Below are 27,981 nucleotides of genomic sequence, written 5' to 3'. Positions count from 1 at the left end.
CATACTCGTATGTAGCATCTCTTTTTTTTTTTTTTTGAGACGGAGTCTCGCTCTGTCGCCCAGGCTGGAGTGCAGTGGCCGAATCTCAGCTCACTGCAAGCTCCGCCTCCCGGGTTTACGCCATTCTCCTGCCTCAGCCTCCCGAGTAGCTGGGACTACAGGTGCCCGCCACCTCGCCCGGCTAGTTTTTTGTATTTTTTAGTAGAGATGGGGTTTCACCGTGTTAGCCAGGATGGTCTCGATCTCCTGACCTTGTGATCCGCCCGTCTCGGCCTCCCAAAGTGCTGGGATTACAGGCTTGAGCCACCGCGCCCGGCCTGTAGCATCTCTTTCTAAAGCAAATGCCTTTTGCAAAACTCAACAGCAGCTCTGGTAGGACAGGGATGGGTGAGAGGAGGGCGGCCTTTGCTCAGGCATTCCACCCTGAGTGGCCCCTCACTGGCCCTCGTTGTTCCCAAGGAGGGCAGAGGCAGGCTCCTTTCAGATCAGAAGCAACCCCACCCGCAGTTACCACCTTGCTCTGAGCCAGGACAGTCCGGTGTCCCCAGAGGCCCAGACACAGACACAAAGGGTCTGGGTGGAAAACTCAGCAAGCTCTCATGACCCCAGAGGCCAGTGGGGCCTGCCTGCCACCCTTGTGACTGATACTGTCATCAGGCTGCAGCCTCGGATCCACTGAGGATGACCTTGGATTAAGTAGCCGTCTTTGTTGAGGAGCGCTGCATGGTGGTAGGGACAGGGTGGGACTCACAGGCTTGGGCTCCAACACCAGCCGGGCTCAGCAGCCTCTGCTTTCCAGGAAGTCCCTTCACCTTGCAGGGCCTTGCCTTCCTTCTTCCTTGTCTGGACAAGGCAGAAGGATGAGGCCTCCGCTGGAGAGCTGGTGCTCCAGACTGAGGAAGGCAAGGGCCTGACACAGTGCCCAGCAGCCAGGAGGGAAGCCCCCAACACACACCGGCTCTTAGTAATCGCCTCTACATCCGGGAACTTCCGCGGCAGAAGTGGGTGTATGAATGAGTCCAACCAAGAACCATTAGTACCAATAGAGAATTCACATGCCCTCAACTCCTGTTTTTTGGGGTTTTGAGACAGGGTCTTGCTTTTTCACCCAGGCTGGAGAGCAGTGGTATGATCATAGTTCACACAGCCTCAACCTCCTGGGCTCAAACAATTCTCCTGCCTTAGCCTCCTGAGTAGCTGGGACTACAGGTGTGTGCCACCATGCCTGGCTAATTTTACGATTTTTTGTAGAGATGGTGTTTCGCCATGTTGCCCAGGCTGGTCTCGAACCCCTGAGCTCAAGCAAGCTGCCCGCCTTAACCTCCCAAAGTGCTGGGATTACAGGTGTGAGCCATGGCGGCTGGCCCTCAATTCCCTTTTAGTCATATGGACACCGGAACAGTTAAGTGGGACTCTCCTCATTGCCCACCAGCAGCAGGAACATCCACACAGGCACTGGTGGTGTGACCACAGTCTAGCAGGGGCCCTGACCCACCCACTGCCTCTCAGCAGAGCCACTTCAAGTCCTCCACTGCCACCCAGCACCCAGAACACCCATGACAGCCCTCCCAATTCATCATTGCCCCACCTCCCCAAAAGTACCATGGGCATCTGAGAATAGGAAGGCTCAACGTACCCCATGATAGGACAGTCAAGAGGTAACTCCTGTTGGGGGAGCGGGCCCAACAAGTTGGCATTCTGCCCAGATCTGTGGCCTTGGAGAAGTGGAGGCTATCAGGCTAGAAGAGATCTTCAAAGACATCCTGTCCGTCCCTTTTTTGAATCATGGTACAGCACAGCCTGCACCCCTGACACCACTGTGACCTGAGACACTATTACCTCTCCCCGGGATTGTCACACTAGCTCCTTAGTGGTCCTTCTGCTTCCACCCTTACCCCCTGCAGTCTATATCCGACACAGCAGCTTGGGATCCTGTTACAAACAGAAGTCAGCTGCCGGGTGTAGCTCATGCCTGTAGTCCCAGCTACTGAGGAGGCTGACGTGGGTCACTTGACTCTGGGAGTTTGAGGCTGTAGGGTGCTGTGACAGCACCTGTGAATAGCCACTGCACCCAGCCTGGGCAACATAGTGAGACCCCGTCTCAAAAAAAAAAAAAAAAAAAAAAAAAAAGCAAAAAGATGGGTCAGCTCATGACACTTTTCTGCTTGAAACCCTCAAATGTGTCCCCATTTCGCTGTCTTACAACAGCCCATAGGCCCTGGACAACCCGGTCCCTCTGTAAGTTACTCTCTGGTTTCCTCTCCTGCTATTCTCATCTTTGATCACCCCACTCCTGCCTACTGACCCTGACCCCCTGATGCTCCTGCAATACACCAGACAGGCTCCTGCCCCAGGGTCTTTACCTTTGCTGCTTGTTCTACTGGAACACTCTCCAGACCCCTACATGGCTCACTTGCTCACCTTTAAATCTTTGTTCAAATGCCACTCCCTTTAAATTGCAGCATCTCGGCCAGGCGCGGTGGCTCACGCCTGTAATCCCAGCACTTTGGGAGGCCGAAGTGAGCGGATCCCGAGGTCAGGAGATCGAGACCATCCTGGCTAACACAGTGAAAACCCGTCTCCACTAAAAACACAAAAAATTAGCCGGGCGTGGTGGCGGGCGCCTGTAGTCCCAGCTACTTGGGAGGCTGAGGCAGGAGAATGGCATGAAGTCAGGAGGTGGAGCTTTTAGTGAGCCGAGATCACGCCACTGCACTCCAGCCTGGGTGACAGAGCAAGACTTCGTCTCAAAAAAAAAAAAAAAAAAAAAAAAAGCCGGGCGCGGTGGCTCAAGCCTGTAATCCCAGAACTTTGGGAGGCCAAGACGGGTGGATTACAAGGTCAGGAGATTGAGACCATCCTGGCTAACAGGGTGAAACCCCGTCTCTACTAAAAAAAACACAAAAAACTAGCCGGGCGTGGTGGCGGGCGCGTGTAGTCCCAGCTACTTGGGAGGCTGAGGCAGGAGAATGGTGTAAACCTGGGAGGTGGAGCTTGCAGTGAGCTGAGATCCAGCCACTGCACTCCAGCCTGGGCGACAGAGTGAGACTCTGTCTCAAAAAAAAAAAAAAAAAAAATACAGCATGTCCCCTCACCCCGCCAGGACTCTCCGTTTCCCTTCCCCTGCTCTATTTTGTTTCCCACGGGCACTTCTCAGGATGGGCCCACTCTGCCATCTACTTAGCATGCTTACTGTGTGGCTCCCCCAGGAGGATGTTAGCTCACTGGGCAGGGGCGTGGTCCCTGAGTGCCACAGGCATGGAGCTGACCTCAGCTGCCCTGTAGCTTCTCCCGGGCTCCCCACTCTACACCCTCAAGTATGTGGAGGCCTCCTCCTTAGGCCAGCCCTCCCACCTCTCTGTTCCTGGGTGAAGGTCCTACATTTTTCTCCAGCGCTCCTCACTGCAGGCGGGCTCTCCTGAAGATGTAACTCCATCTGTTGTCCCTTAGAAGTGAGAGGCCAGACCTGAGCCAGGTGCACATTTTTGGAAGTGGACAGAGGGAAGAGGGAGAAATCAGGAGAGAGAAGCAGCAAGACAAAGATCCAAGGAAGAGGGACCTGTTGAGTTTCTTTCGGGTGGGTCACCTGACATTGGACAATGCAACTGAGATGCCCATATTTTTTGCCTCCTCCCACTAAGCAGCTGTCAGCTTGACAATGCTCAGGATTCCTGTTTTCCAGAGAAATCGAGGGAGCTGACACAGATCCAGGACACGTGATAGTAGGCCTGGCAGGCTGGGGGTGGGTGGGGCGGCGGTGGCGCAGGGGACACGGGGAGCTGAGTGCCAGATGAATGCCTGTGCACCCTGCCCCCCAGCAGTGAGCAGCTGACATTATTTCTTGCTCAGCCCACCTCTCAGCAGGGAGGCCTGTCCAGGAGCCCAGGGTTGGGGGAGAACAAGCCAGTACCAGAGACCTTGGATGCTCTGGAGATAGAAGGGTCTAGAAGCCTCTAACAGAAACAAACAAAGCCTGTCCAGGACAGATCCAGTGAATTTGAGGTGAGGAAGTGCCATCTACAGTCAGCGGGGGACTGAAAAAGAAAGCAGTGTCTGCAGAGCTGCAGGACCACACGGGCTCCCGGGATTACAGGGGACCTCAGGTAAGCCTCCCCATGAAAGCAGTATGGTTCCGCTTTCAATCTGGCGGACGTGACTCAGTGCTGGCCTTGACCGTGGCATTCACTCTGCATTTTCGGCCCCCAGGTCAGCAGGGGACAGCATCTCAGTCAAGCCAAAGTCTGATTAGTTGGAGACACCAGCATGTCCCAGTGCGCTGGGAATATTAAGTAATATTTACAAGCGCAGGATGGTGGGGAGATAATTACCAATGGCAGGAGGCAGTCAACAGTGGGGAACTCCTCCACTGCTCACGTGGTGAGAAATTCGATGGGAAAGAGGCTCACAACAGGGAGGGTTTGTCATGGGGACAGGGGAAGGGGGTTAGAAAGTCACCACCTCTGCTGATTCTGCTAATAGGATGAACCAGCCTTGCAAATAAGAGCTAGACCCCATGAGGCCTGCATTTGGGAGGGTTTTTAAATCAGGCCAGGTCCTGCCAATAGCTTCACATGTAGAGGTGTTAGAGCTGGAAGGGAGCTTGGAGATCAGCAGTGCCACTGGTTCTGTTCCCAAAGCGTCCGCCTTCCAAAAATACTGCAAGTATTAAGTAATAATTAATCTGTTTTCACATTTTTTATTCATCAAAGACACACAGAGGACTGCCTGTTGGGACGAGCAGGAGACCTAAAGTGGACGTCACTGCAGCCCCAAACAAAAGAGACCTATTGTTTTTTTTTGTCAGCCCAGTCATATTATCCTGTATAAATGTAGTTTCTGTTTTTAAAACATTCAAAATAACACAAGGGTCAACTTTTAAATACCTGTGGGAGCCCACAGATTCTATATCAGAAACCTAAATCCAAGCCTTTTTTTTTTTTTGAGATGGAGTCTCACTCTGTGGCCAGGCTGGAGTGCAGTGGCAAGATCTCAGCTCACTGCAACCTCCACCTCCCGGGTTCATGCGATTCTCCTGCCTCAGCCTCCTGAGTAGCTGGGACTACAGGCGCACGCCACCACACCCAGCTAATTTTTGTATTTTTAGTAGAGACGGGGTTTCACCATGTTGGCCAGGATTGTCTCAATCTCTTGACCTTGTGATCCGCCCGCCTCAGCCTTCCAAAGTGCTGGGATTACAGGCGTGAGCCACCATGCCCGGCCCCAAGCCAACTCTTATTTCGTGCAAGGAGCTGAGGCTCAGAGAACATAAGCAGCTTGCTCACGATCACACAGCTGGATGGCAGCAGGGCCAAGGCTGGGAGCAGGGCGGAGGGGAAGGCTGCCCTGGACACGTGGGGCCAGCAAGGAAGGAAATCGGAGCTGTGAATGCAGCTGCAGAGTGGGCTGTGGACACCAGAGGCAGGGGCCTGACTCTTGTTCTCAGTACTCACTGGCTGTGACCCTGGCAGTGATTTCAGCTGAGCCCATTTTCCTATCAGCAAAATGGGGATAATTGGAGTACTTACCACATATTGCTGAGGATTTCAGTGAAGTAACAGAACAGAGCCCTTGGTAAACAGTAGCTAGTTTTGTTTAACCTGTTGTATGTGTGTGTGTGTGTGTAAGGGGCGTGCATCTGTGTAAACACAGGAATACTGACTGACACGCTTGGGTAACAAGGTTACATGATCCAACTTTTAGGTACTGCCCTGATGGGAGACAAATTCTGTCCCAGGGGAGCTCCAGGTACTAATCGCAATGCTGTCACTTACAGGTAATGTTACTTAAAACTGAGTGTGCCTCCGAGGTCAGGAGACTGAGACCATCCTGGCTAACACAGTGAAACCCCGTCTCTACTAAAAATACAAAAAATTAGCCGGGCGTGGTGGCGGGCGCCTGTAGTCCCAGCTACTCGGGAGGCTGAGGCAGGAGAATGGCGTGAACCCGGGAGGCGGAGCTTGCAGTGAGCCGACGTCGCACCACTGCACTCCAGCCTGGGTGACAGAGCAACACTCTGTCTCAAAAAAACAAAACAAAACAAAACAAAACAAAACAAAACAAAGCAAAACAAAACTGAGTGTGCCTCAGAACTCAGGCCCCATCCGGATTCGCTGCCTCAGAAACTCTGCAGGATGGGACTTGGGAATCTCCATTTTCAGAAATTATTGAGATGTAATTTACATACCATAAAATTAATCATTTTCAAGTGCTTACTTCCAGTGGTTTTTAGTAAATTCATAAGGTTGTACAACCATCACCACCATCTGATTCCAGAATATCTTCATCACCCCAAAAAGAAATCCCAGGCTTATCAGCAGTCACTCCCATCCCAGTCTCTTATTCTCTGGTAACCACTAATTGACTCTCCCTCTCTGTGGATTTGCCTATAGTGGACATGCCACGTGAATGGAATCATGTCATAGGTGGTCCCTGTCTTTGACTTAGCACGTTCTCAAGGTTCATCCATGTTGTAGCATGTATCAGGACTTCACTCCTTTAAAGATAGTTTTCACAAGCTCCCCAGGTAGTTCGATGAGTGGGCTTTGGGAGAAAAAGAGGAGCCAATTCATATAAGGTGAATCTTAGGTTATTATTGAGACATGGGGCCTCATCCCTTCTTCCTTGTGTACCTGTCTCAGGGGCCTCAGAGGAACAGGAGGAACACTGGCTGCCTGCCTCTTCCAGACTCCAGAGGTTGGGCAGGTCTCCCAGACACTGGAGGGAGGTGTGTGTCTATGGACAGCAGCCTGGCTGCTCTGGAGATCAGGCGGATTAGCTGCAAGAGACACACACACAAGGGGATTCTGTCTCAACTCGAAGACTTTAATGTACATTATGCTCTTGGAAAAACATCTCCAAGGAAACAAGTGGAAGCAAAAGTCTTAACCAGCAGGGATTCTCATTCAAAAACCTGGTGTGAGCCCCAGCCTTGGAAAAGGATGGCACAGGGACTGTGATCATAGTACAGCAGTTTGATGTCAGGGTGGCAGGGCCTGTGTACTTGTCTAGAGAGGAACCCTGCCACACAGCACGAAAGGCGTGCCCCCAGGACTCCCAAGGAACCAGGAGCTTATTATTCCAGTGACTGACAGCTCCACAGCAGGACTGGGAAGATTTAGGCTGACCAGGTCTTCCTCAGCACTTGGAAGGCACAAAACTTCCTAAGGGCCTTAAGAAGCCTGCCCTGGGCAGAAACCTTTCTGGTTGTTGTTGACGCTCCAGGTCATCAGAAACAGTGACGGTGGCTCTGGTGAGGAAGGGGAGGGTCCCACTTCTGGGTGAGGCCTCAGGATGGAGCAGGTGGGAGGTAACAGCACCAGCAAGGCCCCTGAGGTCAGGGGCCACACCCACCTTGGGAGATGACCCACTGGGCCTCTGGACATGAGAATGGGATTTTGATGGAGAAAGCTGAAGCTGACCACCTGCCAGGTTGAATCCAGCTGCCTCCCTTGACACTCTCTTCCCAATCAAGGGCTTCCAAGAAGCCGCAGGCCCAAGTCCTCTGCTCCCATTCAGCAAGAGGCAGGCTCATTTCCCCATCACCCTGCATTTAACTGCAAAAAAAGTCACCAACCGACCTCTCAGACCCCCTGGGCAATCCAGGGTTTCTCGTTTTCTAAGCTCCTATGGAACAAGCAATCAGTTCTTTCTAGGACTTTTGGTTCAATTCCTTCTCACTCAGAGGGAATCTGGTTGCCATGTAGGCAGGTCTCCCCTAGGAGTTTCTGTAAGAGCCTGTGTGAAATTCAGCCAGGTTAGCACCAAGGCCCAGCTGATGGGGAACGTACAAATGTGCCTTCAGGATGGGTACAGCCTCTTTGGCAATGAAGAAACATATTTATCAGTGAAAAAGGGAATTCTGGCTCCATCTTTGTGGGATCTGGAGAGATTGCTGCCCTCACAGGTCCCAGGATAGGAAGAAGTAAATGGAGAGGCCAGGACTGCAGCCCTGTGGCAAGGGGCCCCTCGCAGCTGAGAGCGCTGCCCGAGTTAGCCCATCTCGGTGCCCTCAGGGAGCTCCACCACCACAGGGGCACAGTCCTCAGGTTCTGCAGCAAAGTCCCACCGGAACTTCTTGGTCAGGTGAGCTTGGAACTTTTCAGCTTTCTTCCTCAGGGTGGCATCCACGGCAATGCTGCAGGCAGAGGAAAAGAAAACCTACAGAGAACAGAGGATAAGTCACTCCTGAGAAGACGGGGGGCGAGCGCGAGAAAGCTGTGGAAATTTCCTCATGGTGTTCAGCTCTCTGGGGCGGGTGGATCAGCTGCCACTGGCATAGGCCCAGGACACCTGCTGTGCTCCCCCCAAACCAAGCAAGAAGGTCCAAACCCAGCTGAGATGCTAGGGCAGGACTAGAATGGAAAATTACTATCTGGGCAGAGATGCCCCACTGTTAAGGCTGGGGCCATGACTCCGGCCCCACCCCCTGGGGGGTTCTACTGGACACCTGGGGCAGTATCCCAGAGGAACAGGTAGTAGCTACACCAGTTGGTACTAAGGTCCTAAGAAAGGCTTGGGGGTGCTTATAAGCCCCTGGACCCCATAAAGTCCTAGGCGCCAAGCCAACAAGACTGAATTGCTGCTCTAATCTTCTAAATGGGCCACAGGCTGCCAGTTTGAGGCTTCTATCCCCCTTAAAAGCTGTCTTTGATTTTTTTTTATTGTGGTAAAATATACAGATGGACCCTGACTTACGATGGTTCAATTTACGACACTTCGACTTTATGATGATGCAAAGTGATACACATTCAGAAGAAGCCACACTTTGAATTGTTTCTTTCAGTACAGTATTAAAGAAATTACATGAGATATTCAATACTTCATTATAAAATAGGCTTTGTGTTAAATGGTTTTGCACAACTGTAGGCTAGTGTTAGTGTTCTGAGCACGTTTGAGGTGGGCGAGGCTGAGCTGCAATGTTAGGGACATTAGGTGTAATCAATGCATTTTTGACTTACAGTATATCTGACTTTACAGTTTATTAAGACATAACCCCATGGGAAGCTGAGGAGCATTTGTACATAAGATCTACCACTTCAACCATTTTTAAATATTTTTTTTTAAATTGTGGCAAAATATACATATTACTTTTAGCCATTTTAAGTGTACAGTTGAGTAGCATTAAGTACATTAACATTGCTGTACAACCATCATCACCATCCATCTCCAGAATGACCCCATCATCCCCAACCAAAACTCAGCAGCCGTTGAACAGCAACTGCCCCTCCCTCTCCCTCCAGGCCCTGGCAACCCACATCCTACTTTCCATCTCTATGAATTCGACTACCCTATCCCCCTTCCCTCCTCCCACCAGGCCCTGGCAACCCACATTCTACTTTCCGTCTCTATGAATCTGTAGGCACCTCATCTAAGTGGAATCATACAGCATTTGTCCTTTTGCAACTGGCTCATTTCACTTAGCATAATATCCTTCAAGGTTCATTAATGATGCAGCATGTGTCAGAATTTCCTTTCTTTTGAAGGCTGAATGTTGTACGCAGATACCACATTTTGTTTGTCTATTCATCTGTCAATGTCCATTTGTGTTGTTTTTACCTTCTGGCTATTGTGAATAATGCTGCTATGAACATATCTCTTAGGGTCTCTGCTTTCAATTCTTTTGCACAGAAACCCAGGAGTGGAGCTGTTGGATCAGACGGGAACTCCCTGTTTAAACTGTGATGAACTGCCACACTGTTTTTCACAGGGGCCTTACCATTTTATATTCCCACCAGCAATGCACAAATGTTCTCATTTCTCCACATCCTGGCCAACGCCTGTTATTTTCTGTGTGTGTTTAAATCATAGCCATTCTAATAGGTGGGAGGTAGTATCTTACTGTAGTTTTGATTTGCATTTCTCTAATGATCAGTGGATATTGAGTATGTTTTCATGTGCACATTGGCCATTCTGTATCTTCTTTGGTGAAATGTCCATTCAACTTCCTTGTCAATTTTTAAATTGGGTTGTTTTTGCATTGTTGAGTTGTAGGAGTTCTTTCTATATTCTATTAACCCCTTATTCTGATGCTCTCATGAACAGTTTCATTTAATACAAACAGGGGCAGGGGAGCAGAATGGTAATTTTTTCCACATCTGAAACCCCATTCCAGATTGTCCGGGATCCCAGCCCCTTCCTAAGAGTAACAGCAAACCCATGATTCCTTCTTATATTGTTTTACTGTTTTCAAAGAAGTTTCACAGAGCATCCAACTGGATCCTCCCAACACCCTGGGAAGATACAACAGAATGCCTATTTTAAGGAAATGGAAGCTGAGAGGAGTTAAATGACTGAATACAAATTACCCAGAAAGGAAGAAGTGTTTTTTCCCAGACTACCATCTGCTACCCTACAGGCCCACCCAGAGACACAGGGGTGTGACGGTGGAAGAAGCTCTTTGATCCACATCACCCTCATGCCACAGTTGGCTTTCAGGCCACCATGGAAAGATGCTGGGCCCCAGGAGACCTGACCCAACAAAGGCAACAGGCGTACTCTGCAGCTGATTCCAGAGGCAATATTCCTCCCACCCGCTTCTGTGCCATCTTCCTGTTAGCAGGAGTGCGGCTCGTTTTCAGTGGTCTTTGTCTGGAGCCATTCCGTTGGAGTAGCAGCAGTGTGAGCCCAGGGAGAAGTGATGCGGGGGAAGGAGGACGGTACAGAATCCAGCTTCATTAACTTGGGAATCGACTATACGTAGGAGTGGGAAGCACAGCCACAACAAAATGCCAGATCAATAACTAATTAGAGGGGCTGTGTGATCTTGGTGGCGAGGGCCATGGGGAAGCCAGGGGTCGGCCTGTCTGTAGGCAGCTAGTGGAGCCTGCCTGGAGCAAGGCTGAACTCTGGGGAGGGGCCTGGTACGGACAGCACAGAAGCCTTCTCTCAAACAGTTTTAGTTCTGGAGGCCCTGCACACCCATGAGGCCATCCCCAGAGGTTGTAGGGAGCCTGCTGGGCTGAATTAGCAAGTCTCTTCCAGTTTCCCTTTCTTACATGGTAATTGGATGACTTTCCACAGTCCCTGCTCTTCAGCCACTGAGCAGCCACCCAAACATGTGCCACTGCTTCCTCTGCACCTCTCTGCACACACGCTTTTCCCTCTGCTCTTAACACCCTTCCACCTCCTGCTTTCTCCTCCTTCACCTACGAATTTCTCCTAAAGACTCAGGCTCAGCTCAGACATCACCTCCTTTAGGATGTCTTCCAGACCAAGGATGGAGCGGGTGCTCCTCTGCGCTCCCTCAGCCCCAGGGCTACCTTGATCAGTCTCAGTAAGGTAACAGGCCATTTGCTGTTGATCTCGCCCACCAGACAAGGAGCAACCTCACAGCAGCAGCTCTTTCACACTGTGCTCCACTCTCAGCACAGCGCCCGACACACAAAAAGAACCCATTAGATGTTTCGTGAACAGAAGAATGAAGACAACCACAGGTTCAATTTTTGGTTCACTTTTGTACAGTGCCTAGCACCAAACAGCTGTTCAATAATGATGTGGTGATGCCGGGGAGAATGAAAGGCTCATCTTAGGGAGGAGCCAGCTTCTTTACTAGGCCCCTGAACGCCATGGCTCTCAAGCCACCTCCTTGTGACATGAACTGCTCGGACCTCTGTTCCCCAGCACTGTGCCCAAGCCTCCCTCATGGCATTCCTCACACTGTGCTTGTATCACAGTGATTTGCACCCTCTAAATGTGGGGACTGCGTCCTAATTATTGATGTGTCCCACAAAGCATATTGCCCAGGGCCAGGTATAGAGTTAGAGCCCAAAGGGTACTCCCCAAATGACCTAATGAGACCCAGGAACTGCCCTGCACTTGGCAATGGCCAGCAGTGACAGGCTGGAACAAGCTGGGCTCACGCTCATCACCCATCTTCCCGAAGCACCTCTCAAACACTGCCTGGGAATAAATTCCACTAGAGGCAGGTAAAACAGATACCTTCAGTCTAACAAATAAGGTTTCTAATTTAAAAAGTGCTTCGTCCTTTTTAAAGAACTCACCAACTTGATCTTTACCACAGCCTGGGAGGCAGCCCAGGAGCTGACTATTCCCACCGTAGAGGTAAGACACTAGGCCTGCTGCAACACGCAGTGACGAATGCTGAGCAAAGTCCTGTCAAAGCAGAGGCATCTCTGCTTCATCCTTCCCCTACCCAGACCTTTTGTCTTGACAGAGGCTTAATCCATCCCTAATAATTCAGTTTTAGCACTGCCTTGTGGGGAACCAAGGTGCTTCTGGAACTGTCCCCTCTGCAGCCTCCAGGACACAGGGCATAGTCTGGATTGACTTAAAAAAAAACAAAACAAAAAATCAACCTTATTGTGGTACAACTTACACACAATTAATTTTATTCATTTATTTATTTATTTATTATTTATTATTTTTATTTATTTATTTTTTTTGAGACAGAGTCTCGCCGTGTCGCCCTGGCTGAAGTGCAGTGGCATGATCATCTCTCTCTGCAGCCTCGAACTCCTGGGCTCAGCATCCCAAGCAGCTAGGACTACAGGTACGCCACCAACAGCTAGACAATTTTTTTTTTTGAGACAGGGTCTCACCCCGTCACCCAGGCTGGAGCACAGTGATGTGATCACAGCTCACTGCAGCCTTGACCTCTGTGCTCAAGTGATCCACCCACCTCGGCCTCCTCACTAGTTGAGACTATAGATGCCTGCCACCATGCCTAGCTAATTTTGTATTTTTTGTAGAGACAGGGTTTCGCCATGTTGTCCAGGCTGGTCTGGAACACCTGGGCTCAAGTGATCCTTGCACCTTGTCTTCCCAAAGTGCTGGGATTAAAGGCATGAGCCACCACGCCTGGTATTTTTTTTTTTTTTTAATTTTTTGTAGAGACAGGTTCTCACTGTGTTGCCCAGGCTAGTAAATTCATCAATTTTAAATGCTCAGTTCATCTGGACAAATATATATATATACCCCCATGCAACCACCATGTGATATATGTTCACAGTGTTTGCTTTTGGTATCCAGTTCTGAGTTTGAAGGTGCATACAAATTTGTATAACCATCTCCCCAGTCAGGACATGGAACCATCCCATCACTCCAAACAGCTCCCTCATGCTGCCCCTTAGCAGTCAAACCCTTCCCTCACCACTAACCCCTGGCATCCCCTGATCTATTTTTGACCACAGTTTCACAAACTTGGTATTTGTAAAAACTCCTCACAATTCAGAAGTGAAGATGTTTAAATACTACTTAGTTTCCAAGAAATAACTTATTCTGATTCTTTTACTTTCAGATTAATTTTATGCCTTCTTCAGGAAACTTAACAGTGATCTAGTTATTTTTTCACTAAAACAAAATCAAATCAACACTTTTTAACATCACTGGGACATAAATCACCTTAATCTCAGCAGATTAATACTAAATATTTAAAAAATACTTTTGAAATAGGATAATATTTTATAAACAAACGCATTTATCTAAAACAAAAAGCACATCTACTGGGTGTTTTTCTTCAAATATAAAATAAAGCATGAACACTTTAATCATTTAAACTGTGTATTATGAAATTCTAAATTACTTTAGTCATACATGTGAAAGCTTCTCTTAAACCTAAGTTAAATAAATTGAGTTCAGTTAGGTCACCTCGAGAAATTCAAAATATCAAGGTAGTAGCTATGTCACTATCTTATCCTATTTTTTTAGCTAGACCAAAAAGATGACATTTCCTAAATTTTTCAATTCCCAAATAATTATTCAACTTAGAATGAAACTAGCAATAGGTAGAAGATTTTGTTTCTACTTGCAGCAGAAGAAAGTGGTATTAAAAGCAAGACTATTGTTTCACAATGATGACCAGGAAGGTGAAAAGCAGCGAATGAGATCACCTGAGGGCAGTTTGAAAAATCTGGGATGTTTCATCTGGGGCTCTAATCATATACGGAAGCCCACCACAGGCTATCAGAATGTAAAGCTCAGCCTTGCCTTCCATTAGCTCTGTGGATTTTGAGCAAATTATGTGACCTCCCTGAGCCTGCTTCCTCATCTGTACAATGGGATTACAGACCTAGCCTCTAGCACTGTTGTGAGGGCTCAATGAGACTAAGCATGCAAAAGAGATAGCTAACGGCAAGAGTGTTAGGCGTAGGCAGGCACATTTATCATAGTGGGCATCGTGATAAAAATACCATAGACCTCACTGTCGAGTTGGTGCTTTCCCCTCAAGAGTTAAAGATGAACGCATATTTAGAATACTAGCAAAAAAGGAAGTTGGAAAGCATACATGGCCTATTGTAACTAGAAGTATTTTTAAAAACAGGTTAGATGACTATATGCCTAAATACTACACAATCAACAATAAAAATCCTTATTTTGTACATAACTCACTTTCTAACATATCATTAAATTCAGATTATCCTTTCATTGGCTTTAAATGAATTATGATGACTTACGTTGCTTTAAATAAAAGAAAAAACTGTATCTATTTTTGTAAAACAAATCACTTTTATTCAAGTGAAATCCAAGGGATTTGTAAAAAACCAGTGGCTTCCACTCAAAAGGGCCTCACATGAGAAAGTCGAAAAAAAATTAATGGCTAAGAGCATCGCATTACGTGGCTGATTTTATCCATGCTAATGTGGCTGTTTTTAAGTGCTCACACACACAAACACCAATCCCTCTCCATGGGTAGTAGCCATTTAAGCTCCTAAGTAAGAAAGCCAGTTCCACTTACTTGACTACCTGGGAGGGCAGGCAGCTGGCTGAGGAAGCCTTTTATGGGCTGATTCATTCAGTCACAAATGCCCTGAGTGAATGCCTCTGTGTGGAGAACTGGACTCTCACTGCCAACATAGCATCAACGTGACTCTCCATTTAAAACAAAAAAAAAGTTTTATAATATACTTCTCCACATTGTGCCTTTTGAAATCTCAGTCATCCCTCAAGTGCATGGTCAAATGCCCCCACTTCCACCCTTGCATAAAACCATTCCTAGTCCTTTATCCCCTCAAATCTCAACCCCAGTCAGAATTAACCAGTCCCTCTTTGGTGCTCCTAATGCCCTTTGATCAGACTCCACTGTTTATACCTACAATATTTACATTGCCAAAATAATTATGAACTCTATCCACCTAAAAACACCCAATAACATGAAATGAAATAAATGTTAGGCCTTGACAACATATTGATGATAACCAGATATGAGCTGGGTGGATCACCTGAGGTCAGCAGTTCAAGACCAGCCTGGCCAACATGGCAAAACCTTGTCTCTACTAAAAACACACAAAAAAAATAGCTGGGTGTGGTGGTGTGCACCTGTAATCCCAGCTACTTGGGAGGCTGAGGCCAGAGAATCACTTGAACCTGGGAGGCAGAGGTTGCAGTGAGCCAAGATCGCGCCATTGTACTCCAGCCTGGGCGACAGACCAAGACTATGTCTCAAAAAAAAAGAAGATAACCAGACGAACAAAACATAGGCCTCATGTAAAAGGAACCCATGACTCAGTGTGGGAGTCAGGCAGACAATATATTAATCTCATGCAATATGATAGTGACAAGTACAAAGTAGGCTAAGAGTAGGGAAAGGGGAGAAAGAGAGAGAGAGAGATTGAGAGAGAGAGAGGAGGGATGCCTTGAGGGCATGTTGTAGAATGAGCAAATATGTACCAGGGAGAGGGAAAATCAGGTTCGGGCAAGAAGGTATGAAACATGGGTATAAAGTTTCAGTTATGTAGGATGAAGAAGTTCTAGAGATCTGCTGGATGGCATGATGCTTATAGTTAACAATACTGTACTGAATACTGAAAATTTAGCATATCTCATGCTAAATTGTGTTTTTTACCACAATTTCATTTTTATTATTTATGTTTTTTGAGATGGAGTCTCACTCTTTTTGCCCAGGCTGGAGTATAGTGGCACAATCTCAATTACCACAATCTCTGCTTCCCCAGTTCAAGAGATTCTCCTGCCTCAGCCTCCTGAGTAGTTGGGACTAGAGGCACCCGCCACCATGCCCGGCTAATTTTTGTATTTTTAGTAGAGACGGGGTTTCACCATGTTGGCCAGGCTGGTCTCGAACTCCTGACCTCAAGTGATCCTCCAGCCTCTGCCTGCCAAAGTGCTGAGATTACAGGCGTGAGCCACCACGGAACGGCCATGTTTTTTACCACAATTTTTTTTTAAAAAGCATGAAACAGCATAGCCTATCTGGGAACCTGCAAAGAGACCACTGTCGCTGGAGTTGATGGGGGAAAACAGAGAGAGGGAGGAGAAGCTGGAGAACAGGATAAGAAGCCAGATCAGAATGGCCTTTGCGAACAATGTTTGGGCTTTTAATTTTCTAGGCAATGAGGAACCACAGAGAAGCAGGATCACAGCTGCATTATGGAGCAGCACCTCAAGTGGCAGCGTGGGAGAGAGATGGGGTAATGGGTAAGCATGGAGGCTGGTAAACTCCGATGCAATCTAGGTAAGACCAAAAGGCTGGGGTTAGGGAAATGGTACTAGGGCAGGACTGCCTTCTAAAATACTTACTGCTATCTGGAGTTACTTAGTTAGTTAACTTCCTCAAAATACAAGAGTCAAGACAGTGACTCTGTTTTGCTCACAGGTATATTCCCAGTTCTAGAACAGAGTCTTCTATACAGCAGATGCTCAGCAATTACCTGCTAAATCAATGAACAAATCCGTTGAGGGCAGGAACCCTGGCTAACTCATATATATATATATATTCCTCAACACTTTCAGTAGAATGTTATATATGAAGAATGCTCAGACTTTTTTTTTTTTTTTTTGGGACATGCCCTGGATTTTTCCAAATAATGACATTGAATTTTCTTGGTGAAAAGTCCAAAGACTGAATGTTTCCAACCATCAGCTTTGCACAACCCACCTGGGCATCCAGCAATCCAGCTGGGCACTTTCTGTTTTGTAAATCATTGCTGGCAACAAAGCCTGGCAATTATAGAGCTCAGCTGCTGGTTGTGCTAACAATGGTCCCGACAGCCAGCGACACCGTGGCCCTCCCATGTTTGTGCGACAGCATCAATGTGCATCAGGAGGGAAGCAGCCACTGCCAGAGGCAAGTTAGCAGGCTAATGCCTCCTCACACTGCCTCACAACCCATAACCAGTACCTTTGGGGAAAATTTTCCCCACAGAGGAAGGACAAACGGGTTTAATTTCTCTGTTACATGAACAACCAGTAAAAGGACAGTTTTATAGCTCTTCTGAGTGGAACAGACCAGGCTCAAACCATGCGCTTGACTGACTCATTGCCATGGTTTACACAGGTCCTTCAACTGCCAGCTTTAACTCAGATGCTTGCTCACAGGGACTCGTCCAACAGTAGGTTGGCTTTAGAAAAGCGTTCTGTACCTCTGAGAAACAGGACCTCGATGAAGTCTTCACTGATATCAATCAATAATCCTTTCTAGGGGATTCACTGTATTCACTACACAAGGGCATAAGCACAGGCAGGAAACCAAGACTCAGGCCTGGGTACAAATCCTGACCTCCATCTGCCAGCTGTATGACTTCAAGTAAATGATTTAACCGTTCTCAGTGTTCTCATTTGTAAAGTGGGAATAATACCTCCATCTTACAGGGTTCCAAAGGGATTCAATGAGTGAACAGGGTCTCACTCTGTTGCCCAGGCTGGAGTGCAGTGGCACGATCACGATCATTGCTCACTATAGCCTCAAACTCCTGGGCTAAGTGATCCTCCTGTCTCAGCCTCCCAAGTAGCTAGGACTACAGGTATGCATGACCATACCTAGCCATTTTTAAAATTTTTGTAGAGATGGGGTCTCACTATATTGCCCAAGCTGGTCTTTAATTCCTGGGCTCAAGTGATCCTCCTGCCTTCACCTCCCAAAGTGTTGGGATTACAACCATGAACCACCACACCCAGCCCCAACATTTAATGAATATTCATCCCTTCTGTTACCCTGAGTGGGATTGGAAGGTTGGTGAAAAGCTGCCTTATATGGAGCAGGCCTCATAGGGGTACTACACACAGAGAGAAGAAAGAAGCTCATGGGAGGGAAAGTATGGAAACTGATAGTTGGCAGCTTCTGCCTCTTCTATTCTTGAGAAAGTTACACAATGTGAGTGACAGAGGCTGTCCCAAGTACATAAAGGAAACTAATCTGTTTGCAAAGGGAGGAAATAGCATAGGATGAAGATTGTAAGTTGTTTGAAGCTTCTTTCCTAATTACCACTCATAATGAAAATTTAATTGCCAAGTTAAAAGCAAATTTCACTTTTTCTGTCATAGAATCTCTGCAGAAACTGGCACATTTTGTTTGAACAGGAAATCAAAGTTATTTTAATGCTTAAATGAGATCTAAGGAGCTGCAGATGTTTCACTGGGAATAAAAAACTTCAAAACTTTGCTTTACTGGGTTGTAGCAATTCATGGCTACAGGGAGAAAGAAAAGCTGTTTTAAGCTGAGTAAACCAAAGCAGTGGAAGGAATTCAAATCCAAGTACCCCACTGTACTTAGGCACACTGGGGATGAGGTATAGGGTGAGCGTGGTACAGAGAGAAAATTTCTGGCATAGAAACACAATTGAGTAAGAGAGAGAAAACCAGGAAATATCCCAAGACTAGGAAACTGAAATATAAACATTTTTGGGTCATGGAAGAATAGCAAGAAACAAAACACATACTGTTGCCTCAATTCTGACCCACATCTGCATCAGCTCAGTCAGAAAGACTGCTCACCTGTAAGGTGCTGGTGAGGAAGTTGTCTTGGGAGACAATGTCTACAAAGAAGTCAGCGGGGATCTCACCAAGCTGGTGGTACAGGATGGAGATGAGGTTGATGTAGAGAGTGTGGTGCTTCACCATGGCTGCTTCTGACCGGCACAGGAGGTTCAGGAGCCGCTTCCAATGCTCAAATGCCTCATACACATTCCCCAGCAGGAAGCACACAAAAGCAAACTGGAGTTCACCTGAAAGGTGCAGAGAGGAGAAGTGATTCTGAGGGAGAGGAGAACCAGATGACACTCTCCATCACTGTTCACAAGGCCATCAATTCCACTGGACCTCAGCAACAGATTACTTTTTATCCTTGTCACTCCTGCAGAGCCTGGCATGGGATTTTGCACCTAACAGGTACTCAACAAATGTTTGCTGAACCGCTATGAATTCAAGCCATGGGAAACCAACCTGTGGCTTTGGATTTCTGTAAAGTCAGACTGCAAGAGAAGAAGTATTCCCAGTATTTGCCTGGCATTTTAAGTTTACAAAATGTGTTCATGGATATTATGCCAAGTGGCTCTCAAACCTGGCTGCCCATCAGAATCACTGAGAGTCTGTTAAAAGTAAAGCTACCCAAGCTTCCCCCTCAGAGGTTCTGGTTGAGGAGAGATGATGGGGCCTTCATATCTGTAGCTCTGACAAGCTCCCCAGGGGATTCTGATGCGGATGGTCTGCTCCAGGGTCACAGAAATACTGCACTACACCATGTAACCCTCAGCCCAACTCCACAGGCGATCAGGAAGGTGGTATTTGCCTCATTTTACAGATGAGGTCAAGGGCTTGCCCAAGGCCGCACTTCAATGCTTCACAATGTGGGCAATGGAAAGATAAAACAGATTCTCTATTGGGTGGGAACAGTTCTAGGACCTCCCACCAGAGAAAAATTCCTGAGTACTTATTCCAGGGTCAGCATGCCAGCCAGATTATTTTTTGTTTGCTTAATCACAGGGCTCCGTGATTTAATCTCTATGAGCAGCTTGGTGGCTAAGAGCATGGGCTCTGGAGCCAAACTGCCTAGATTCAAATCTTAGCTCTGCCACTTAGCAGCTGTGTGACCTTGGGCAAGTTACTCAATCTATTAAGACCTGGATTTCCTTATTTGAGGGTTGCAGCAAAGATTAAATGAATGGATACAGTACACGTAAAGCATTTAGAATAACACCTGGCACAAAGTAGCACTCAAAAAATATTATGTTCCCAATTTCTATCAGATGCCCATCTCAAACAAAGAGACCTGATGATCCAGACACCACTGTCCCTGGGCAAGTAACGGGGTCTCTGGAAGTTACTGTAGAATTACTGCCACTCATCACAGGCATTCTCTCTACTTCAAAGGTGGCTGGAAATTTAATGAGGTATATGTCCATGTGGGCCATAAAAAGAAGAGATGCACTCAACACCAAATACCTCTTTAAATGCATAGTGTTTGATCTCTGCCACTTCCAGAGACCTGGAAAAACTAGCTCCCTGTCCTAAGCATATGGAACTAAGTTTGATGTATGTGAATAGCTACCTGGTTGAGATATTTTGGATCTCTGACCAGTATTTTCAAATACAGTCAAATTTTCTTTGTGTAATATACGTTAATGATTTGCTTCTTCAGCTGGCTTTACTTGGTTTGTGAAACTAAATATTAGCCTATTCTTTGCATTTAGGACATTTATTTAAATTTGTGCATTTCTGACCTTGTCTAAAATTTAATTATGACATCAAAAATAATTTCAAAGAGCTGTGATGTAGATTCAAAATTATCCCTGGACAGGTGTGGTGGCAGGGATAGTCCTAGCCCTTTGAGAGGTCAATGGAGGAGGATTGCTTGAGTTCAGGAGTTTGAGACAAGCTTGGGCAACACAGGGAGACCCTATCTCTACCAAAAATAATTAGCTGGGCGTGGTGGCACACACCTGTGGTCCCAGCTACTTAGGAGGCTGAGGTGGGAGATCACTTGAGCCCAGGAGGTTGAAGCTGCAGTGAGCTGTGATCATGCCACTGCACTCCAGCCCATGTCACCAAGTGAGGCCCTGTCTCAAAAAAAAAAAAAAAAAAAAAAAAAAACAACCCAACAAAGTTATTCCTGTAACAGACTTTTTCACAAGATATATTTTGAAGAATTGAAATGTTTAAGAGGTAGAAAGACAGGATTTCTATTCATTTTTAAGCCAGACTTTCAAAAGTTACTTATTACATGAAAATACTAATGCATGAAGATATACCTGTTAAAATATACGTTATATCATCAGCTGACCCAATGATATAAAAAGTCCTGTCTAGGCACAGTAATCCCAGCACTTTGGGAAGCCAAGGCAGGAGGATCGCTTGGGCCCAAGAGGTTGAGGTGGCAGTAAGACATGATTGTGTGACTGTACTCCAGCCTGGGCGACAGAGCGAAACCCTGTCTCAAAAAAAAAAACAAAGTTCTTTTTTTTTTTTTTTTTTCTTTTTTTTTGAGACGGAGTCTTGCTCTGTCGCCCAGGCTGGGGTGCAGTGGCCAGATCTCAGCTCACTGCAAGCTCCGCCTCCCGGGTTTACACCATTCTCCTGCCTCAGCCTCCCAAGTATCTGGGACTACAGGCGCCCGCCACCTCGCCTGGCTAGTTTTTTGTATTTTTCAGTAGAGATGGAGTTTCACCGTGTTAGCCAGGATGGTCTTGATCTCCTGACCTCGTGATCCGCCCGTCTCGGCCTCACAAAGTGCTGGGATTACAGGCTTGAGCCACCGCGCCCGGCCAAAAAAACAAAGTTCTACATTCAAATTTCTCACTCAACTTCCAACAAGAAAATATGCAAATTACCTGGAAAATTTGTAAATATATAATAGCTGTTCAAAATGTGACACATATTTGCTGTCACTAGTATTTAAGAAATATAAATAAGGTGCCATTTTTCAACTATCCAATTGGAAGAGGCCTTTGTTAAACTGCCATGCCCAATGCTGTCAAAGGTGATGGGCAATAGCTTCCTACCAGCCAGCAAGGATGCAAAACCTTCTCCTGGCAACATGCACAGTCTGACCCAGCAATTCTATCCCTAAATGTACGCATAAGTACACGCGAGAATGTTCACTAGATGATATATGTATATATATTTTTGAGACAGCTCTTGTTGCCCAGGCTGGAGTGCAATGGCGAGGTCTTGGCTCACTGCAACCTCCACCTCCTGGGTTCAAGTGAGTCTCCTGCCTCAGCCTCCAGAGTAGCTGGGACTACAGGTGCACACCACCCAGTTAATTGTGTATTTTTAGTAGGGGTTTCACCATGGTGGCCAGGCTGGTCTTGAACTCCTAACCTCAGGTGATGCCCCTCGGCCTCAGATTCCCAAAGTGCTGGGATTACAGGTGTGAGTCACCACACCCGGCCACTTGATGATATTTATAATAGGGAAAATAGGGAACATCTCAATGGTCCATAACAGAGAACTGGTCCAGTAACTATGGAACATGAAACAGCCACTAAAAAAGTGACTGTTAGTGACATGAAAAAACATTTATATTAAGGCAGATTACAAAGTAATGATATACTTCAATCCTGTTTTTATAAAAACTCATATATACATAGATGCATATACTGAATTTTAGTTTTTTTTTTTTGAGACGGAGTCTCGCTCTGTCGCCCAGACTGGAGTGCAGTGGCATGATCTCAGGTCACTGCAAGCTCCGCCTCCCGGGTTCACGCCATTCTCCTGCCTCAGCCTCCCGAGTATCTGGGACTACAGGCGCCCGCCACCTCACCCAGCTAGTTTTTTGTATTTTTTTTAGTAGAGACGGGGTTCACGGTGTTAGCCAGGATGGTCTTGATCTCCTGACCTCGTGATCCGCCTGTCTCGGCCTCCCAAAGTGCTGGGATTACAGGCTTGAGCCACCGCGCCCGGCCCATATACTGAATTTTTAAAAGACTGAGAGGAGGTACATAGAAATAAACAGAGAAGACACTGAAATGAAATACACAGAAAAAAAGGAATATAAATATACCAAAATGTACAAATGGTTATTTCTAAGTAGTGAAGATTTGAAGTAAATTTTTTCTTCTATGATTAATATCTATCATTTTTGTAATAAAAGGGGAGGCAACAATAAAAACTGTAATGATTAAAAAAAAAATCACTGTCCTGTTCTAAGCCAGTTGAGAGACCAACATCTTGAGGGTCAGGAGCAAACTGAGGAGGGAGGTGAGAGGCTACAGTGAGCAAAAGTCTGGCCCAGAAACCAAGAGTCCTGGGTTCTGGTCTCAGTTCAGCCACTCAGTGGGCCAAAGCTTTTCCTTCTGTAGGACTGGGCTCTATCAGTGGTTCCCAAACAGAAGATTATCTGTACTAGGTTCACCTAGGATGCTTGTTTATTAGACAGAAAGACAGACAGACAGAAACTGTGGGAGCCCCGCTCCAGATCTCTGGAACCACAATCTCCAGGGTTAAGGGTAAAGATACACCTGTATCTTCAGCCTCCTAGCCAGGTTTAGTTTCTGCTGGACTAACACAAGATGTACTCCCTATTCTAAAACACCTCTGCTAATATCCTCCCCTTGGCCCACTCCCAAAGAGCCTTGTTCCTTCTCACCAAGCACATCCTGGGGGCTGTTGGGGAACTGCTTGTTGAGCACAGTCTCCAGGGCATAGCTCAGGTCCATGCTGTGCTTGGTTATCTCTGCTGGCGTGGCACCCGCTGGGAACATCTGCGTGGGTAGCTCTGAGAAGCGGATCTCTGTCCCAGCTCTGGGCTTCATCTCTGGTAGCCGGGCCAGGCCCTCTTGGTAGCTCTTGCACTCAGTGCCACAGCGGGGTAGATTCTGCCCCACGCGGTCCTTGGTGTGCTTCATGGAGAGCACAGGTAGCACATCGGAGAAGGCACAGATCTGCCGGTTCTCAGGCTGCAGCTTCTCCACTGTGGCTTCGCTGATGAAGTTGGTGAGTGAGATCCACTTCTTCAGGGTGGCATATGGGTAAGGCCCCAGGAACTGGTCCAGCTCCTGGAGGTTGGCCCTCATGGCTTCCACCTCAGACTCTGGGGCTGGGGACAGGTCTACCTCTTCCCTGAGTGTGCTCCAGCGCAGCACTGTCAGCCCCCGCTGGTGCAGGCTAAGGAAGAAACCCATACGAGGGCCTACTTCCTTCGGATTAGCCTTGTCCACAGAGCTGTAGTAGAGGAAGTGGATGCCTGGAGGGATCATCTTCACGCCCCGGAACTTGGGCCCCACCTCCCAGGAGTTACAGTCAATCCCAAACTCTGTTCCCTTGGGCATGTTCAGGATGACAACAGTGGCCCCTTCAAAGAAGAGGCGCTTGGCTAGCTCAGGATCCATCTGCAAGGCAGCCATGGGGCCAGTGGTAGGTGACCAAAAGAACCCTTTTTCTTTGTCTTCCAGAACAGCTAAGAAAGAAAGAAATCAGACTTAATCAGAATGTGGGGAAAGATGCTTCATTTGCTAAGCATTCTGTATGTGCCAGATACTGAATTAGACTCCTGACATAATTATTTCCCTTAATCCTCATGACAACCCTGCATTGAGTTTACAGATGAGAAAAATGAGGATTAAAAAGAAAGGATTTTTGTGTTTTGGTTTAACATGCAAGGACACTCCCTTCACAGCTACAAGATACCAGTGAAAGAAAAGTGACATGCTCATGGTCACACCAGGACACAAATTAGAATCTGGGTACCCTGCCTGCAGGCCAGTGTTCTGTCCACCATCCACTCTTAATATCGTCTCAGATCTCTTTCTCACAAGAGAGGGTGAGGGTGGAAAATGCTTGGACGGCTCACTCTAAACTATAACTATGCCTAAATCATTTAAAACCATAATTCTGCCTAAAAACTATCCCAAAAGATTTGGAAAGATTAAATCAAGTACATATCCAGTTTCCCATAAGCCTCAGGGAAGGCCCAGAAACGGACAGATGGTAGAAAGTGGAGGCTCAGCATCTAAAATTTGTTCGAGGTCTAGAGAGCTTTTCAACCACAAATCTCCCCTCTTCTTTCACTCATAAAAAACCTAAACTCCAGAGAGTGAAACAACTTCCCAAAGAGCCCACAATCAGTGGTGGCTCTGGACCATTCATCCAGAATGAATTCAGGTGGTAAAGCTGGCCTAGGAAGAGAAAGCAGGCCAGAAGAGAAAGAGCTTAGTACACTTATTTTACCTACTTCTAAATATCCCAGACATTGCCTCTGGGATATCGGCAAGAATGGTACCAACACAAACAAATGTAAACAAACCATTATCTAACCTTCTAGTCCAAAGATACCTACCTGATTAATTTAACAAATACTCACTGAGTGCCTGCATTGTGCCAGGATCTTTGCCAGGCCCCCAAAGAAACATCACAGATTAAGACAGTCACTGCCCTCTAGGCAATTCCAATCTAGCCAAGATGCCAAAATTTCACACACAGAAAAACCAGCTGCCTGTTTAATTCTGTTTACTTTTTTTTTTTTTTTCCGAGACAGGGTCTTGCTTTGTCACCCCGGTTGGAGTGCAGTGGCATGATCTCGGCTCACTATATCCTCCACTTCCCAAGTTCAAGCGATTCTTGTGCCTCAGCCTCCCAAGTAGCTGAGACTACAGGTATGTGCCACCACGCCTGGCTAAGTTTGGTACTTTTAGTAGAGAGAGGATTTCACCATGTTGCCCAGGCTTATCGGGAACTCCTGACCTCAAGTGATCCGCCTGCCTCGGCCTCCCAAAGTGCTGAGATTACAGGTGTGAGCCACCATGCCTGGCCCTGTTTACTCTTTTTACTTTAAATAAAACAAAATAAAACAGTGCAGAAAGGAAGACCAATCCTTTTCCAAAAATAAGAGCACATTTTAATATCGTTACCTCAGAACCACCGCAAGTGACTCTTACCCTGAATCCACACTTTGCGTTTCACCAAACTGCAAGTCACAACCCATTTGTGGATTAGGAAATCAATATAAAGGTCTCAACAGCATTATTTTTTAAATGAAAATAACAGAAATTTTGAAATATCACAATACATCAAGAGTAGTAAAGCTAAGTACTGTTTTCTGGAGCTTTGTGTGTACACTTGGTTGTGTCATAAAATGTATTTGTTACTGTAGGTCACAGTCATAAAGGTTGAAAGACACTGCTCTAAATAATTCATATCAACAGGCAGGGCATGGTGGCTCACGCCTGTAATCCCAGCACATTGGGAGGCCGAGGTGGACAGACAACGAGGTCAGGAGTTTGAGACCAGCCTGGCCAATATGGTGAAACCCTGTCTCTACTAAAAATACAAAAAAATTAGCTGCGCATGGTGGTGCGTGCCTGTAGTCCCAGCTACTTGACAGGCTGAGACAGAAGAAGCGCTTGAACCTGGGAAGCGGAGGTTGCAGTGAGCCAAGATCACACCACTGCACTCCAGCCTGGAGGACACAGCGAGATTCCATCTCAAAATAATAATAATAATAATAATAATTCGTATCATCTTCCTATTTGTAATCCTGAATTCAGAAAGTATTTCATGTTTGCTGAATGAACAGATATTCCATTTAGAATAACTGCTCATCAATTAGCCATTTTGCCTTGTGACATCTGTGTGCTCCTCCTTGATAATGACATTTCTTTCATTCTAATTCCACCAGTCTGTAATTCTATTCACTATATCTCCAGCAGCTGGCACAGGGCCTGGCACAGAGGAGATGCTAGGAAAAGGTTTATTAAATATGCATAGAACTCTGCAGTCTACCAACCTCTGTCACTGACAGCTCTGTGAGTTCCTCACAGTCCTGGAACACCTAAAGTCACATCCATCCACTTCTCTCCACCACCTCCCTAATGCAAGCTACCATCGTCTCTCACCCAGAGTGCTTGCTCCTCAATCCATTCTCCACTCAAGAGCAGTAACCTTTTCAAAATACCAATCTAATCACATCACCACCCATGTCAGCTTCTGAGTGGTTTCCCACCTGGTTCTTGAAAAACCAAAATTCTTCCTATTACCTACAAAGCCTGCACGGTCTGACCCCTGGCAACCCCTTTAGCTTGTTTCACATCATGGTCCCCCACAAGCTCTCTGTTCCAGCCACAACGGCCTCTTTCAGACCCTGAAATTGGAGGCTCTCTCTCTTCAGATAGAAAACTCTTCCCTCCCCACTCGGTCAAATCCTTTTTTCTGATCGCAACTCAATATTCACCTCCTCAGTAAAGGTTCCTTGACCTGGGGCTAGATCAGGTCTCCTGTGATATACCGTGGGGTGCCTTGTACCATTCCGTTTCAATGATCACCACTGCAGTTTTGGATGTTTGATTGTGGGCTGTCATCGCCACAAGACTTGAGTCCTGCTGTATCCCTAGCACAGATTCGACGCCTAGTAAATATTTATTTAATACAAGTATGATATCCATTTTGTAAACGAGAAACAAAAGCTCAATTCGGGGAAAGACCTTACTGGAAGTCACGCAGAGAGTAGGGCAGAGGCAGGTCGAGTGCAATCAGGGTCTCCGGCCCCCAGGCTCTAAAGTTAAGAAAAACGCGAAGTAACTCCGTGTGACCCGGGAAGCCCTGGCGACGGCTTCTCAGGAAGGGCCTCCAGAGACACCAGCGTCCCACAAGCAGAGAACCAGCCGCCCCAGCGAGGTGGGCCTAGTTCAAGGCACTCCGTGACTCTGAGCCGAGAAGAGGGGCGGCCCGGCCACACATACACAGGGAATCAGGAAAGGAAAAAGAGGCCAGGAGGCCACACTCACCGCCTCGCCCCACGTTCTGGTACCGCGGAAACGCACCGGAAGTTCTCCCGCTTTGGCGTCTGACTGGAGCCACGGGGAAAGCGGTCCGGCCGAGCCCTGGGTCGCGGGAAGAATGGCCCGTACCTGCAGGTTCCGCCGGATGCAATGTTGCCTTTTGCTATTCTTAGTTTCTCGTTTTAGCTTCTGAACTGTGAACAACTTTCATTAACCTTTGCATTTTATATCCCCTTCCAGAAACACAGACACCAGCCATCTTACTTTGGGCGCAAGCAGTCATGGTCACTAAAGCATAACCAAGACTTGTACCAATGGCTACTATTCAGTAGTAGCCAGTCAGGCGCTCGGTCACTGTCTTTGTCAGCCAGTCTCTATCCGGGTCACAATGTCTCAGCTTCCAGTCACACTCAGCCCTCGGGGAGAGCCTCAGAAACCCAGCCCAGAGAGAACCAGCGTCAGCCTCTGCTGCTGCAGGAGCAGCAGTCACCACCTCAGTCCCTCTGACCCTGCGTCCTTCCGGCAGGCCAAGTCCTAACATCTTAGTCAGGCTATCAACGCTCGAGGGAAGAAGCTGCCT

The 27,981-nt window shown here is 47.1% G+C and overlaps 1 protein-coding gene across 6 annotated transcripts in view; it reads right to left on the bottom strand.

Annotated features, from left to right (window-relative positions):
- The window catches only part of AAR2 (AAR2 splicing factor), a 34,829-nt gene extending 7,396 nt beyond the window's left edge, over window positions 1–27,433 (bottom strand). For 2 of the 6 annotated variants that reach the window (XR_010578653.2, XM_005568913.5), the window contains exons 1-3: window positions 27,408–27,433; window positions 23,276–24,085; window positions 18,685–18,914 (exon numbers count right to left, since the gene is read on the bottom strand). Coding sequence is in view for 5 of the 6 variants with exons in the window: in XM_005568913.5 (XP_005568970.3) it covers window positions 18,685–18,914; window positions 23,276–24,032 (987 nt within the window). In the remaining variant the exon portion in view is untranslated. Of the gene's footprint in view, window positions 1–6,801; window positions 8,158–18,684; window positions 18,915–23,275; window positions 24,086–26,854 lie in introns of those variants that run through there. The other 4 variants (XM_074005244.1, XM_005568911.5, XM_045362914.3 and 1 more) reach the window with 4 other exon arrangements.
- Window positions 27,434–27,981: the final 548 nt, after the last annotated feature.

The sequence above is a fragment of the Macaca fascicularis genome, chromosome 10 (genome assembly GCF_037993035.2).
Source record: "Macaca fascicularis isolate 582-1 chromosome 10, T2T-MFA8v1.1".
In the NCBI taxonomy this organism is placed as follows: Eukaryota; Metazoa; Chordata; class Mammalia; order Primates; family Cercopithecidae; genus Macaca; species Macaca fascicularis.
The sequence above is the reverse complement of the archived record's forward strand: the minus strand, read 5'-3'. Positions and strand labels throughout refer to the sequence as shown.